The sequence below is a fragment of the Ammodytes marinus genome (assembly GCF_949987685.1).
Source record: "Ammodytes marinus genome assembly, chromosome: 7".
NCBI classification, from domain to species: Eukaryota; Metazoa; Chordata; class Actinopteri; order Uranoscopiformes; family Ammodytidae; genus Ammodytes; species Ammodytes marinus.
The window spans coordinates 16,420,165-16,435,441 of NC_137211.1; the positions used below are offsets into that span (position 1 = coordinate 16,420,165).

At 41.4% G+C, this 15,277-nt stretch overlaps 1 protein-coding gene across 1 annotated transcript; it reads right to left on the reverse strand.

The window, feature by feature from the left end:
- Window positions 1-4,088: 4,088 nt before the first annotated feature.
- Window positions 4,089-14,626, reverse strand: slc17a9b (solute carrier family 17 member 9b). The gene is made up of 13 exons (XM_080030357.1): window positions 14,110-14,626; window positions 13,307-13,504; window positions 12,300-12,439; window positions 11,542-11,641; window positions 10,789-10,919; window positions 10,566-10,662; window positions 9,676-9,772; window positions 8,885-8,972; window positions 8,745-8,779; window positions 8,433-8,548; window positions 7,949-8,004; window positions 7,737-7,766; window positions 4,089-6,538 (listed from the first exon to the last, which is right to left on the reverse strand). Exons 1-13 carry the CDS (start codon window positions 14,241-14,243, stop codon window positions 6,360-6,362), a joined length of 1,401 nt encoding a protein of 466 aa, XP_079886483.1. The 5' UTR covers window positions 14,244-14,626; the 3' UTR covers window positions 4,089-6,359.
- Between the last annotated feature and the right edge of the window lie 651 nt (window positions 14,627-15,277).

The window sequence follows — 15,277 nt, forward strand, 5'->3', positions numbered from 1 at the left end:
TGGCTCTTTTTCTCCTTTGTAGCCCCATCATCATTATTCCATTGCGTCCCCCCGAGGAGTGAGACAGAGCCTAGGCCGGGGCCGGACCAGGCTGGGGGTAGAAAACGCTGTAGAACCAGAGCGCCAGGACCCGGGAATGCACACAAGTGATATTTGTGCGCGGAGATCAAAAAGGCTTTACCTTTAGATGTTTCCCTGATATGAATATTCAACATCCTTATTGAAATCTAATTTGGGTCTCCTTGTCTCAGGGGTCTTTTCATCAGTGCCTGTTGCCCGAGGCCACTGCTGATTGACGGCCAAACTTTAGTAAAGAGCAGGCTGGAAAAGAGGGGAGATCTGGTGGTGTTGGAGATGTGAGCCGTGTGAAGCCGGGGAGAGCTGGAGCAGATGAGTGGAGGGGTACTGTTGGGGGGGTTTAACCTCCTCGCGCGCATGCACAAACAGAATGCTGCAGATTATTAGATGTTATGAGTGAATACAATAAGCAAAACAGAACAATTCAACATCATTTAATCATTTCAAGTTTTGTTTTATTCTTTGGAAAAGCTGTTTTATCTCTCTCCAACCTAGGGGTTTAATATACAGTCCTTGTTTATCTGCTACACAGAGAATCATTTAGTATTTCACATTAGAAGAAAGACGTGCATAAAGGCCATTTCAAGCTGCAATGTTTAATTGATTTGTCAAATAGCTGCTCAACAGAAAAATTATTGTATTTTGATAGTCTATCAACAGCTTGATTTTATTTTTTAAAGGAAAAACTGTCAAATGTTATCTTTCCCAATCTGAGGATTTGATGGGAAATTTCGACATTGACATAACAAAAAACAAAAAAAAATATTTTAAGATATTTTGGAGACAATTGATTGATTCCTGAACTGATTTTTCTCTGATTTCTCAAGTATATATTTTTTATTGTTAATCAATCATTATGATCTCAAAACCTAGCATGGGATGTCCTGTGTGCTTTTCATTACAATGTGAGGTTAAGGAAATCTACAACAAACTTGATCTGAAACCATCAGATCAGATCAATTGACAGAAAATGATTTATCTGCAATTATTTTGTAAATAATTTTGAGCAAAAATATGTTGTTGTTCCAGATACTCTATTGTTAAGACTGATTAGCTTGGTCTTTTGTGTCACTAAACTGGCAACAATTTGTATGTTTACTGTTTTCTGAAATTTTAAAGACCAATCGACAGACAGAAAATAATGATCCAATTTAGTGATGATGAAATTAAATGTTAGTTGCAGCCCCACTTGAATTATTGATTGGTAATACATGTATTGTTAGACTGTTATGTTTACATTGGTCAACATTTATTAAGAAACCTTCACATTTAACAAAATTAGTTCAAATAGTTGTGGTGTAATGGAAAGATTTGCTGGAATTACACCGGGAAGGAGAGTATTTATTTTGTTCTCTTCTTGTCGTAAAACTCTGACACTCCTCGCTAAAGAAATAGCACCATATTGTTTTCTAAAATTATATTTCTAAATATTTGTTCGACTCATTGTGTCCATTTCTGCCTAAGGACCAGTGAACTCCATAAGCACTGATTTGGCAAAATAAAAATAAGACAAAACAAAACAAAAACTCTGTTCTTCTCTTTAGTCTGCAGGGCAGAGATGGTCTGGCAATACATGGATTCCAGCTGAATGTACCTGTGGAGCCTACAGTGGCGCACGTTACTGAAATCTTGGTTCCACACAAAAAATTTCAGTGTTGGATATTACTTTGTTCTGTTAAGAATAATATTCCTATTGCTGGTGGAGCTGAATTGATATCAAATGCCATGGGCATGTACACAGACAAACACACACACACACACACACACACACACACACACACACACACACACACACACACACACACACACACACACACATACACACACACACACACACACCAATACTGTCCTCATCTGGCCAGTGGGTTGAGCATGGTTTAATGTTATTATTGCGCAGGTGTGGGTCTTGTCCCTCAGGGTTCTATTAAAATGATGCCCCTCTCAATGGCGGCTCCATTTGCTCTTTAGATTTAACACAGACCATATGTCTAACAGGAGGCAAACAGCTGATGGGGTTTAATTGACAGAAATCAACATATTTGGTTGTGTGTGTGTGTGTGTGTGTGTGTGTGTGCTGCTTTGCTAATGGTGGATTTGCTTCAGCATCAGGGGATCCTTTTAAAGGGTCAATTATGTATCAGTGATTTTTGAAAGAAAGGAAAGGAAAAAGGAAAGAGGGCACCAGAGAAGAGAGGCGACAAGGACAGAGAGGTTGATAGCTAGGAAACAAGAGGAATTCATAACAGAGACAGAGAAAAAAATGCCCCGGACACATAAAACAGTTGAGCATTAGTAGAACATAACCACCCTGCAAGTTGATGTGTGAATACAGTTGCTTCATGTCGGAGCATTGAACATTCTTGTCCATTCCAGAAACACCACTGTTTACTTCATGTTTCATCTGGCTTCACAGAGATACTATCCCATGCTTCAGACAAATCATGTAAAATTACCTCTGTCACAGAGCGGATTTAGACTCAGGAGGGGGACCCAAAATGAATGTGTCCACTGCCGGCCCCCTCAAACTCAATAAAACCATGCAAACCACTGAAATAATTAGATTTTACATATCAAACTATTTAATGCTTACTTGACATAATACATTTCTTGTGTGCATTTTGAAAAGCAGGAGAATGGTTAAAAGTAGTTTTAAGTCACAGGGGATATCCCCAACATTAGGCTAACAGGCGCAGCGCAATTAGCACATAAAACTTGTCAATGGCCCTCAATATCACGGCCCTCTAAGGAGTGGCAGACTTATAAAGCTTCCTGATCTACTACTACAAAGTGATTAATCCTCCCCACACAATGACCAGTCTTAAACTGGGCCTCTATATCATTAGGTAGCCCTATATGGCAGTTTAGCTTTGCACTAATTAGCATTCAGATCAGGGACCGGAGAGACGGCCCCTCCACCGCAGAGGAAGGACATGGGATGAGATGGCGACACAGTGAAATGTCATTAACTTGATGTTAATTACTAATTAATGGGGCTATTTCATTTACATGTATCTCTGGCTCTCTGATGGGGCCTTTCCTTTACTGGGTTATACTCTTACCAGCCGACAAGTTGGGGGAGGGTTTATCCCCTCTCTCCCCTACACTCCCCCTTACAGTGTTTCATCTCTGCTAATTAAATAGTAAGCCACTCATCATGATTATGTCCGCTTTTACAACACCATCTCCTGTCAGTGAGAGCACTCCAATAAGTGACCGACCGCCTCTTTAACACCACGGCTGTTTCCTGTATGAACTTGGGACATCCAAAGCCAAATTCCCTGCCAGACAGCCTCCACTTCACTCCACTGACTTCTATCTGACTTGTTACTTTCACTCACTTGTAACCCCCTCCCTTTCTTCTCATTGCCACACAGCAGACACAAGCCGCCCGTCCCCATAGCAACCCAAGCCGCTCTGGTCCCATGAGGAGGAGTGGGTTGGGTTGACTAGCGTCTGGCCATTCACACGTGGGCAGTGCCAGCTAGCCAACATGGCACACAGCATCGTGCCATATGGTGCCACCACATACGTCCTGCTAGGCCGGACTCGGGATCTGGGCCTGTAGTGAGCCACTGGTGTGAACAGGACAGAGCCCACACTGGAACCTGTTCGGCAGCTGATCCACATGCAGAATTGGCTGCTGATGCTCAAATGGTCCTCAGCTTCATTGTGCACAAAGACATAGCTCATTCTTGACCTACTGTAGCATGGAGGTTCATGAAAATATAAAAAATACAAATAATGTGTAGGAGTATTGGTCATATTTGTTATAAGTTGAAAAGTTACCTAAATTTTTTTTTAAAGAAATCATCATGCTGCCCAATTCTACATGACAGAAAATGTTTGCATTTGGAGGCTAGATGGTGCAATTATTGATACTGTTCTGCCCCTCGGTGGCACTTGCAGGTAGTGCAGTACAATGAAACAACTCCCTTCTGTTGACAAAATATATCTTTATTCAAAGTTAATATATGCTTTTTAAATACAGCATATCTTAAAGAATACTGCATTTCTATAAGTAATGTATTTTCATATATGTATAATACATATCTTACAGGTTATCAAAAATGATTTGTCCCACAGCTCAGGAGCATACGTTGTTGAGCAAAACTCCAGCTATTTCTCATGTTAATGTTTTTTTTTTTTTTCGCACAATGTCAACACAGTAACAGGATTGAAAGGATCCAATTCAGATCACAGGTTCAAATAAATTATTGTGTCTTCTTTAACATAACACCCAAATAAATAATAGTTTGACGTCCAGGATATTGAACGAAGACTGAGAGCAAAAGTGTGAATAAATGCCCACATTTTCCAACCACTGACACAAAATGCTGGACATTTCAGAAAATCAAATCTCTATCCGACAATATATAATTAAATCAGAGAAACATAAGCCTATTTGTTCCTTGATATGTGAATAACAATAAAAAAAAGTAACACACAGGCAACAAAACTACAAAGAAGGCAAAACAAGTAGCGATGTACAAAGCTCAATAAATGAAACTGTGATGTGGCTCCAGTGAGCACATTTCAACATATCTCTCATTGCTTAAGTTAGGCACAAAATAACGAAATGCATAGTTTTAAAAAGGTACACATGTCAGGTAAGCGTCTCGATTGAAAAGGAAATCTTCTAAATGTGAAAACTGGTCAAAGCTTAATGCTTCAAGCGTCCTTCAACATTCACCTGGAGCTATGTAGCCGGCATAATTTTTGATTATATTAATACACCAAATGTTCTTTGGCTTCCTCAAATGTTTACGACCAAGCCATGATTCAAAGTGTTCCAATCTACACATTCAAACATTCATCGTGCCATTGTGTAACATGGAGACTTATTTAACTTTGCCTTATGGAGACTGGGTGAGTAAACACTTCCTGTGACACCTCCGTGACAAGCAAATGGGGGCTCCCTCCTTCTCTTAACTATCTCCTTCCCAAATAGTGACAAAACTCAGTTCTAGCGCCTAGGTAAAAACAAGTGCGGAACGGAGGGTGGCATATTTCAACACACAAAAAAACATGGAGATCCTGCTCATCTGCCTGTGTAGTTTTCACCAAGATGAGAAAACGTTTCTCTCCATCGAAAACATCTCTTTGGACAGGAAAGGTCAGAAAGTCACAAAACTAGACTTGCAAAGAAGGTCTGATAGGGTTATTCATACTGCATCACACTTTTTTTCTTACAACTTACTATGATTTTCTTTCATCTCACCTCACATCTCATATACTGCATTTCTTTTTCAGTCTTAAAAGAAAACTCGAAATTCACCCAAAAAATATTCAGCCATATAAATATGTAAGTACTCAAAAATAATTAAGTGAGGTATTTCTATTACATGCAATCCCATAGAAAGCAAATTAAATAAACAACCTTTGGTCTTCCAACTCGAAAAGGTAATTTCTATTCGAGACAACAAACAGTGAGAACGCACTCAGTAAAAGCTATTGTTGCATATAAGGTTCCCATGACCCCTTTCACCCCCAGCCGAACGATAAGATGAGCTTGTAACCATGGAGATCGTGACTATAGTATGCTAAATCGTACAGGACATTAGAGCGGCTGCCAAGTAATTAGTGGCTTGTAATGAGCTGTCACTCAGACAATTCTCTCAGCCGCAGGTGAATGGAGCGCACTAATAAAAGACTGCTGGTACGAGAAGCTGGACTCTCTCTGCGTCAGCCAAGGGAGCCCTCCCCCCCACACACACACACACACCCCCACACACTGCAGGCAAGGAACACACCACCTTGGATTGTCACAACTGCCAGTGAGCTCACAACACTGATGCATCCATCCACCTTTCAATAAATATGAATTTTTTCCTCCTTCTTCAAAGTAACACATTCTGTAACAATAGAACAAGCCTAAACTGTAAACTGTGGCCCAGCAACTGTTTGACCACCACATGCTGCACAAGCTGGGACCTGGAAGTAGTGAAGAATTTTTTTTCCCCTCTACTGCAACCTTTGCCATTACATCCTGAGCTGACGGAGCATCCCCTCGCACAGCTGTGTTTTTCTAAGATTTAACACTCCAGCTCCACGAGATTCTTCAGTGGAGCAGTCTCTGCTTGCTGTGTGCTTTTCAGTGATTGTTGCATTGCTTCGTCAACAGGACACAGAGGTAATCCGACTTTTCCAAGATGTTGTGCGCAGGCTTTATCCGTGTGCCACTCGCTATTCATTGTCCCACTTCTCCAATGTTCTCCAAGCTGCCGATTGCCCTGGTTTGTATCTCCCTGGTTCAATAGCGTTATTTAGTCCTTCTGATGATTTTAGATGTGGATGTTGTGGTGGCGGACCTTACTAGAGTCAATGTCGACCCGGCGGGCCTCAGCAAAGGCCAGGAAAGTGCAGAGGCCCAGCAGGTTAACTGCAGTGATGAGTGCAAACACAGTCGCCCAGGAGCCTGTAGACTCGATGAGATACCCGGAGAAATACACCATGAGGACCCCTGCATGGCGAAATACACAAACTCACCATCAAAACCATGTTATCACAAACATATAAACGGTAACACTTTACAATAAGGGTACATTAATTAACTCTTAGTCAATGCTTAGTTAATGCTCAATAAGCATTAACTAACCGTAAATAATTGCTTAATTAAAGGTGCTGTAAGCGGAATGGTTCTTTTAGCTAACTTCCTGTCAGTTACTGCAGTTAGCAGTCCACTCGCTCGTCCCTACGTCACCACATTAATGCACTGCGGTCTTCAAGCAACAAATTATCTAGCATCATGTGATAAAACATGATAAAAACCATCAAAACAGTCATTGGGAAGGATTTGTACCTGCTCTGCCATTGTAGGCGCATACACATTCACCCATCTGTTGCTCTGGCGTGTACCAGCAGTGAGACCATGGAGTGTATATACTATATATGACTGAGACGAGTGTCGGTTTGTAGCGTTCTCTCTTCTGATTGGATAAAAATTTCGGGATACTCCAATAAGTTTATTTGCCGATTACTTGCAAAGCAGCAGACTGAGAGATCGGCTTTATGAAACGCGCACATTATGTAAGTGATCACTGTATGAATAAAGAGCGATTTAACACTTATATTAACATAAATAAACCGCTTACTTCACCTTTAGGCATAAACAAACTGCTATGCTTAGTAAATGCTTAACTAAGCATAGGTTAATTATGCATAATAAATGCTGAACCAAGCATTAACCTACAGGTAATAACTTAGCATTTACAGTTAGTGGATGCCTAATAAGCATGAGCTACACATTAACTAAACGTTAATAGCATTAACTAAGCCTTAACTAACAGTTAATATATGTACCCTTATTGTAAAGTGTTACCATATAGGCCAAAACACACAGTATCTTCTATGGGATTTCTCAGTTTCCCGCAGAGAAAATCTGACAGTCCATTCCACGCCCCTCCCATGGACCCCTAACTGTCATCCACCATTCCCTCCCTTTATTATTCATCTGACACAAACTCCTCTACAAGCCCCTTAATGGAATATGCATGACACATAGGAGCCACCGTGACTGACAGGACAGACAAGCTCTGAATTAAAAGAAGTGGATGAATTATTATACTTAATAGATTGTTGAAGGAACAGAAAAAAGCAGTGATTTTGCAACCGATGGTGAAAGATTTATCACAGAACATTTTGAAATGACAGAAACTCACCTGAGAAAGCGCCACATGTATTCATGACACCTGTAAAAAGAAATGCAGACAAAAAGCATGAACAATTGAAAGCTCTATTTAATATTGTACACGTGGTTTTAAAAATGATCCATTTAGGTCAGCACAAAAAAAAAAGACATTCAATGAAATTTGCATCATTTTTTACTTATTTATTTTTAAATAAAAATCAGGAAATCATTTCTCTAACTTACCAAATAAAGCTCCAGCACAGGAAGGAGCCAGATCTTGAACATTGACAGATACACCGCTGTAAAAAAATTGCGTTTCATCAGACTCTCAGAATTCCTGAATTGCCTCAGAGTGGCTTTGTGATATGTTCACTGTGTCTCTGACATATATACTTAAATCAGATGTGAATGATATATTGGTGTTCATATTTGTATTACATCGCTCTATATTTATACAGCAATCACTTCTACATTGTGCTCGTTTCATAAAACACGTATCTCATTCACTCGGGTCTGTAGTAAGCAGAGGAGAAACTTTTCTGGTATCCCACAACAATCTATCCAAGCAAGAGAGAGAACACAAAGGGTCGGGTCTCTCTACCGCGAACACACAGAGAGCTGGATGTTTACCCCGCTAAGCAGGTAAAAATCGTTCCCAATGTTTGTTTTCAGGATTTTTGATAATGTTTTATCATGTCCCCTTTGAGGACATTCTAGCTGTCAGTACCTGTGACTGAAGGTGGTGAAGCCCATGGTGGCAGACACAAATGCTACGGCCCAGGGGAAGGTGGTGGTGCCACAAAGGAGAAGGGTAAACACACTGGACACACCCATGGAGAAAAACTAACAGAGAAATGAATGCACACAAAGACACATCAAATCCAAATATACATAATACATAAGCCATCATGTTGAAAATGTAAAGAGGAAAGAGGACGTTCATGCACTTTGGACAGAGTGGGGAAAAAATCCACAATGAGAGCAAACAGATGACATGACACGCATGGAGAATAACAAGGCAACTGTCAAGTATTTGTACCTGCATCAACTTCCTCACTGAAGCTGTATCAAAGCCTGTGGGGGAAACGAAAGAAATTAGACCAGGTTAATTGAAACAGCTGCTTTATCAATTAAACATATTTTTATTATCTGTTAAAGAGATATCTTCAGTTGCCCTACCTTGACTGATGAGGTTGTCTGATAGGCAGCCACTGAGGAGGGAAGAAGGTATGGCCACCAACCAGGGAATGACATTGAACACCCAACCCTGAGGGGACAAAATGTTTTCTGGATGTGAATGCACTTGACACGAAACAGCAAAGGTGGACATCAAAGCGTTAGGTATTGTCTTTTTAACCAGATGGTCAGTGCAACACTTTGGTCAAGACTCTGGTCAATTTCTCATAATGTGGTCGATTCACTTCGCTTTATTGATAGTTCAGAGAGACAGAGATGGGAATAACATGCAGAGAAGGACGATGGGCCGGATGAAACCCTAATTATGGACACACATTCACAGCACACAGAGGAGGAAACAAGCTGACTTTTTTGTTATTAAGTGAAATGTTTCAGCAATTAGCTACTGGGTGGAAATTGGAGATATCAGATATTCCTGGTGGATTATTATGACTGTGATGAGCCCACCAGTGCCAGCAGCAGGTCAAAGTTTTTATTTAGCCAGTAAAAAACGGTGGCAAAAAAAATGGATTGGCACAATCTTTTACTGACATTCACGGTTTTCAGACGATGCGATCATTGGGCATTTTATTCTCAAAACGTATTCTTCTAATATTTTGGTCTATGACCAAATACCTGAACTTCAAACATTCAACATTTAATTGAGAGCTTATATTAAGTTGTTAGCTTGCTGCAGTGCTACACAAAGATGGTGAACACGTTTAAATGTTTTCCTGTAATCCCAAACTCAAAAATCTGCGATCAAAGGGAGGTTGAAATGGTAAAATGGTTACCTTGGCATCAGGGAAAGTGTCTTTAAAGTATGTAGGCAGCCACGACAAGAGAGTGAAGAAGGTGCTCGCTGTGCAAAGGTGCGTGACGATCACAGCGCTGATCAGGGAAAGAAGAGAGAGAAAGAGAAACAGAAAATAAGTGCATTGAGACTATATCTATAGGGCCTACATACTGCATACATACTAGTAGTGATCAGTGTAATCTATGTTTCCCCCAATCTAAATTATAAAGGAAAAGTGTGAAGGCAAGTGGTTAGAAGCATCGAGTTTGGGAATGATCTAAGCCTACAGCCATCCCACTCCATCTAATTTGTTACTCTCAAGGTGGATCAGGCACATCTAATAAAACCACAGAGGTTATCCCTGTCAATGAAAGTGGAACGCATATCAGTTGAATTACGGTATATAAATATCTAGGCCATAGGGAGAGACTGGAAGGACATGGAAGAACTCAATATCGGAGAGATAACAGGCTGGCAGAGGCAATCAGAGACTTGGATTGTTATTCTAAAATCTAAAAGCTGGATTTTAGTCTATAAAAAGGCTAAAAATACAGAAAAATCCTTGCTAAATGATGACCTGTCAACACCAAGATATATTTTATACATTGCCCATATTATTTGTATAAAAAAATACTTCTAAATTTCCAATTATCTCGATAAGAAGAAAGAAAGCCACTCACTTAAACCATAGACTGTTTATAAAAAAAGAGTCATAGACATAAAATAAAGTTCAATTTCAGAATTTGAATGTTGCTGTGACAGAGCCACAGACAGGATTAGAGTGTAACATGACCGGAATCTAGCTCGGTAAAACATGAGACATTCCAGCTGCTCATTCATGTGAATGGGAGAAAGTAACAACAACAGAGTCCTTTATATTTCTCTCACCACACTGCAGGTTGTTTGAGAAGCCGTAACCAATGCCTTTTGGACAGTTTGGACTGTGGCCCGCTGCTCCCCAGGGACTCCAGGGTGATGATAGGCCCTGCAATACACACAGAGGGACGCAGACACCTGGGTCACACAAGAGGTCACTGACTCGGATTATAGAAATAAGCAGCTACAAGACGGGGAGCATGTGACCACTCTATACAATTAAAGCCTCTCTTGCCTTCTCCCTTGAGCAGATACTTCCACATGCAGTAGGCCCACAGGACCGAGAGGAGACCTGACACATAGAAAACACTCTCCCAGCCATACAGGTCCAACATGAGGGAGCCGGCCCCTCCGATCACCAGAGTGCTAAAAGAAAGAATTCAACAACAGGACATGACCAGTCAAACAAACACAGCCTTGAAACAAGATTTATTTCAACTTGAAATAAAGCTTAAAACTATAGTGGTTAACTTCTGTCGCCCCCATGAGCAATTCTGAGTATTTACAACAACACTGTCGGCACATCTACATGAGGTAAAGCCTTCAGTGATCATGCATGGATTTTATTCCTTCTGCAATACGTCCAGTTTTTTTTTCTTAGCAGTAGAATCAACACTTCTTTGGTGCTTCTTGGAATTTCTCTGAGCTCCTGCGCCAGTGTCAGGGGATGAGACCAGTTTGTAAATGCGGCCATACTGAGAATTACAATGAGAGTTTTGTGGAGCAGCTGATAGGCTTAACTAACTATGTGACAAATCATTTGGCAATGGCTTGAATGTAACCGTCATTCATTCATATGAAAAAATTCCACAATATAGCTTTAATTAAGCATATACAGGTATATATAAGAAGTTATCGTGAGATCACAGCGGACACGGCTTTCCAATGAACCCCTCGACTCTCTGCCCTTCATGATATTCTTCAAAGAGGAAAAAAAACTGTCCCACTTAGCCCCTTCGCTTTTATTGCATAATAACACTTGACTCACCCCAGGTAGGAGCCGCTACCCACAGTGCTCATGAGGAAGCCTCTCTCACTTTCCACCACCTTTTGAGAGCACAGACTCGCCAGAGAAGGGTAATGGACGCCTGAAATAAGTACACAAAACACATTCTGATTATGTTTTTTTAAAGAAGTCTGACACTGTCCCAATAATGCAGGATACATTGAAATCACTTAAGTTTGTGGTCAAAGTAAAGTGAAATTAATTGTAAAAATTCAGTTTATTGATTGAATATTGTCTGTGATTAATATCGATAGACTAATCAGCTTCAAAGCTTGTGCTATTTGTGTAAATATTTCCGATGGATGTGTAGCAGCTTTATTGAACTTGCAGCAATGTCCTCATGTGACACCTGACAGGAATGAGCCCCGAGCAGTTGACCTCAACATTGTTCACATTGCCCTCATATTCCCATGAGGACTATTGCAATTTTATTCTATGTGTCACTAATGAAGTGATCCTAAAAGTAAAGGCAAACACACTCAACTGACCAGGACTAGTGTATATACAGTATGAGCTCCCGTGTTGTCTGCCTTTATCCAATTGCCTGACGCAGACAGCAGTCTTTTCAAGAAGCAACAGTATATAATTATGCCCTTTCCAGACCTTGAAAACAAGTCTACATCCATATTTCGAATTCCGCAAAGAGCAAAGATTATGTTTCACACACAAAGGGATTTACAGTAATCCGATGTGCAAATCATCTAATCTGCAGTCTTTCTTTCGGTGGCTGCCCATCTCACCTTGCAACAGGCCCATGAGGAAGCGAGCCAGTGTCATGGAGAGGATGGGCTGGGAGCAGAAGTGGGCCAGGATGGGGGTGAAGGCTGTCATCGACCCCCAGGCTGCTGCCGACAGGAGGAGGACCTTCTCACCTCCGACACTGTGAGGACACAACACAAGACAGTCAGCATTAGCCGCTCATATCAGCTATACAGGTTGTGACAGGCAGCCAGGTGGCACAAATTTGATCTCTTGGATGACTTGCTATAACCAAAAAAAATAGCAATTCTGCATAAAAAATCAGATGTGTTACACATTTTATGAAAGTAAAATAAAAGGTGGAGTCAGGAAAAAGTTTGGTTTCAAAATCACTTTTTATCAAAATCAGTGAATCCCTCATGATATGCTACGTATCTGTACTGGGTTTTACGGAGCCTAGGCTGTGTTTTAACACAAGATTTTGTTTTCAGTGACACAGTACGAACAGGTAGCCCATCTGGAGGATATATTGACTGATTTTGACAAAAAGTGATTTGAATACATCTGCTGACTCCACCTTTAAGATATGGGCTGACTATTCTATGACTGAACTTCAAACACTTAAGCAGCCTATGTGTGTGTGTGTGTGTGTGTGTGTGTGTGTGTGTGTGTGTGTGTGTGTGTGTGTGTGTGTGTGTGTGTGTGTGTGTTGTGTGTTGTGTGTTGTGTGTTGTGTGTTGTGTGTGTGTGTGTGTGTAACGGTTAACAACGTGATAGTGCAGAAAAAACTTCCTGCTTGATGACACGGAGCACAATCTGACCAAACTGAGCAAACAAAGGAGGGCTGTTTGCGTCACTGCCAGTTATGCTCTCTCTATCTCATGCAAACGACCCCTGACAGGAAGGAAGCCAGGTGCCTGCTTGAAAAGCTGTAGTAGCCGGCTACTGCCAACGTTCATATCTCAGCAGCAGACAAGAGAGCATTTGATACCCTTAATACCTGCTATCATTTGACAAAAACATGACTCATACAAGATGTTTCCCTTACCGATCGCTGACGTAGCCTCCGAACACCTGGGTGAAGCAGTAGCCCCAAAAGAAGCTACCCAGCACCATGCCGGACTCCCTCTTGCTCCACTTGAACTTCTCTGCCATGCTGACGGCGCAGATGGGCATGGCCACACGGGCACAGTAGAGGAGGCACGTCCCCAGCAGCAGCACCACGGTCCATACCCTCGCCACTGGCCTGTGTACAGGGAGGGGAGAAGAAGGGATTGAACAACTAGAAAAATATAACCAAAGGGAGCAAACTTTTGACTTAAAAACTGTTAAAAGGGAGGCATCTACCATAACTGATGATAAGGAAGTACTGCCCTACCATTCATTCAACATGGACTGAAGTACTGGCTTCTATTTCATTCTTGTGTTCACAGTTCACACATTGACTGTAACAGACTTGTTTTTTTGCCCAATAAGCCTACAAGGAAGAGCTGTAGGACTACACTCAGAAGAAAGGAAATCACTTCAAGAGAATTGTGTCAAAGCCAAATCATGTTTGAATGATATTTAATAATAAATCGTTTTACACTACAGGAAGGTTTGCCTTATTTTAACCCATGAAACCCTTGATTGTGATAGTCCTACGTGTCATTTGCCTGCCAGATACAGAGGGACTTCGGTTTTAAAGAACTTGGGTGTACACACATTCCACAAGGGTTACTTATTGCACAAATAGTTGCTACAGCCTTATCAATGTTAAACGCACTCTAAACAATTGGGAAGTAACCTAATTGAGTTGATAAGAACACGTAAAAACAGAGCTGTTGAACGTATAGTGCCTAAACAAGTTACCTTGACCAGTGAGTGTTGTGTTCGGGCCACTTCTTGTGACAGCCAGGCGTTCCGACCTTGTCCGAGGGATGGTTTTCCTTGTGACAGACCAAATCCGGACCATGGTTCTTGCCATATTTTTGAATAACTGCCATTCAACGAGAGGTAACAGCAGCCTCCTTTCAACCGACTCTGCTCTCTAGTTTTCGATCTCTTTCCGGGCGATCAGTCAGAAAAAAAAGTAGGCTAGGGGGGCAAAACATATATAGCCCACAACCCCTTCTCATAAAGTGTTTGCGTGATCAGATCACGGGGTTTTCTACGTTTGTATCCATGAGAGGTTTAGACTGGACTCACAGGGAAACACAGGCGATGGTCACAAGAGAAGCTGCGCTGGAGAGAGGAGGGGGAACTGTTTTTTCCTGATGCCCTGGGAGGTAATCCACGTGTCAGTTTTTTTCCCTCGCAGCCACGTAGTTCTTCGTCTGATCGGTAGGGTTGTTCAGGAAGTGATTGAGTTCCTGCTAAACCAGTTTAAGCTGTTTTTAGTTGTGTGTACCAACTCAAGCCTTACACTACAGTATCGATCGCACAAAAGCATAACACCCCGGAGAGAGAGAGACGCAGCTATAATGGTCCCGGTCCCTCTCCTCCGATCGTGACGGTGCAGTGCAGGAGAAATGTGTCGGTGTCGTCTGTAGCCGTCCGATACCTACGGGAGCATCGTTTAAGCACCAGGATGTAGCCTATGGATCTCCTCCTGCTCCTGACCTGTCCTCGCCGGATGAAGACGTGATGATGATGATGAACGTGGTTTGAGAGGCTGCTGTGGGGCATGAGATGTGCGCAGTCAAGTGATGCCCACAAGGTTATTTGAATGCTCAGTCTGTCCCTATTTGAGTTGGCAGACACTCGTTATATAATCCTCTGCATTCTACACAACTTTTAGCAGCTGAGGTGGTGCAAGCAAGCACTCACCTCCTCCAGTTCAAGTAGCGTTACTAATGAATGTTTTTCCATTTTATAGCTTAATTTTAATACTCTACAACTCGGTGAAATAGTCCACTATTTTTTCAAAACTAGTGGCGTATACACTTCAATGGTTTTATGTATATATATTTTTATTTTATTGTTAAGCATTATGAAATGAGGCATCTGAATACGTGTACCAATCATCTGCCTTATATAA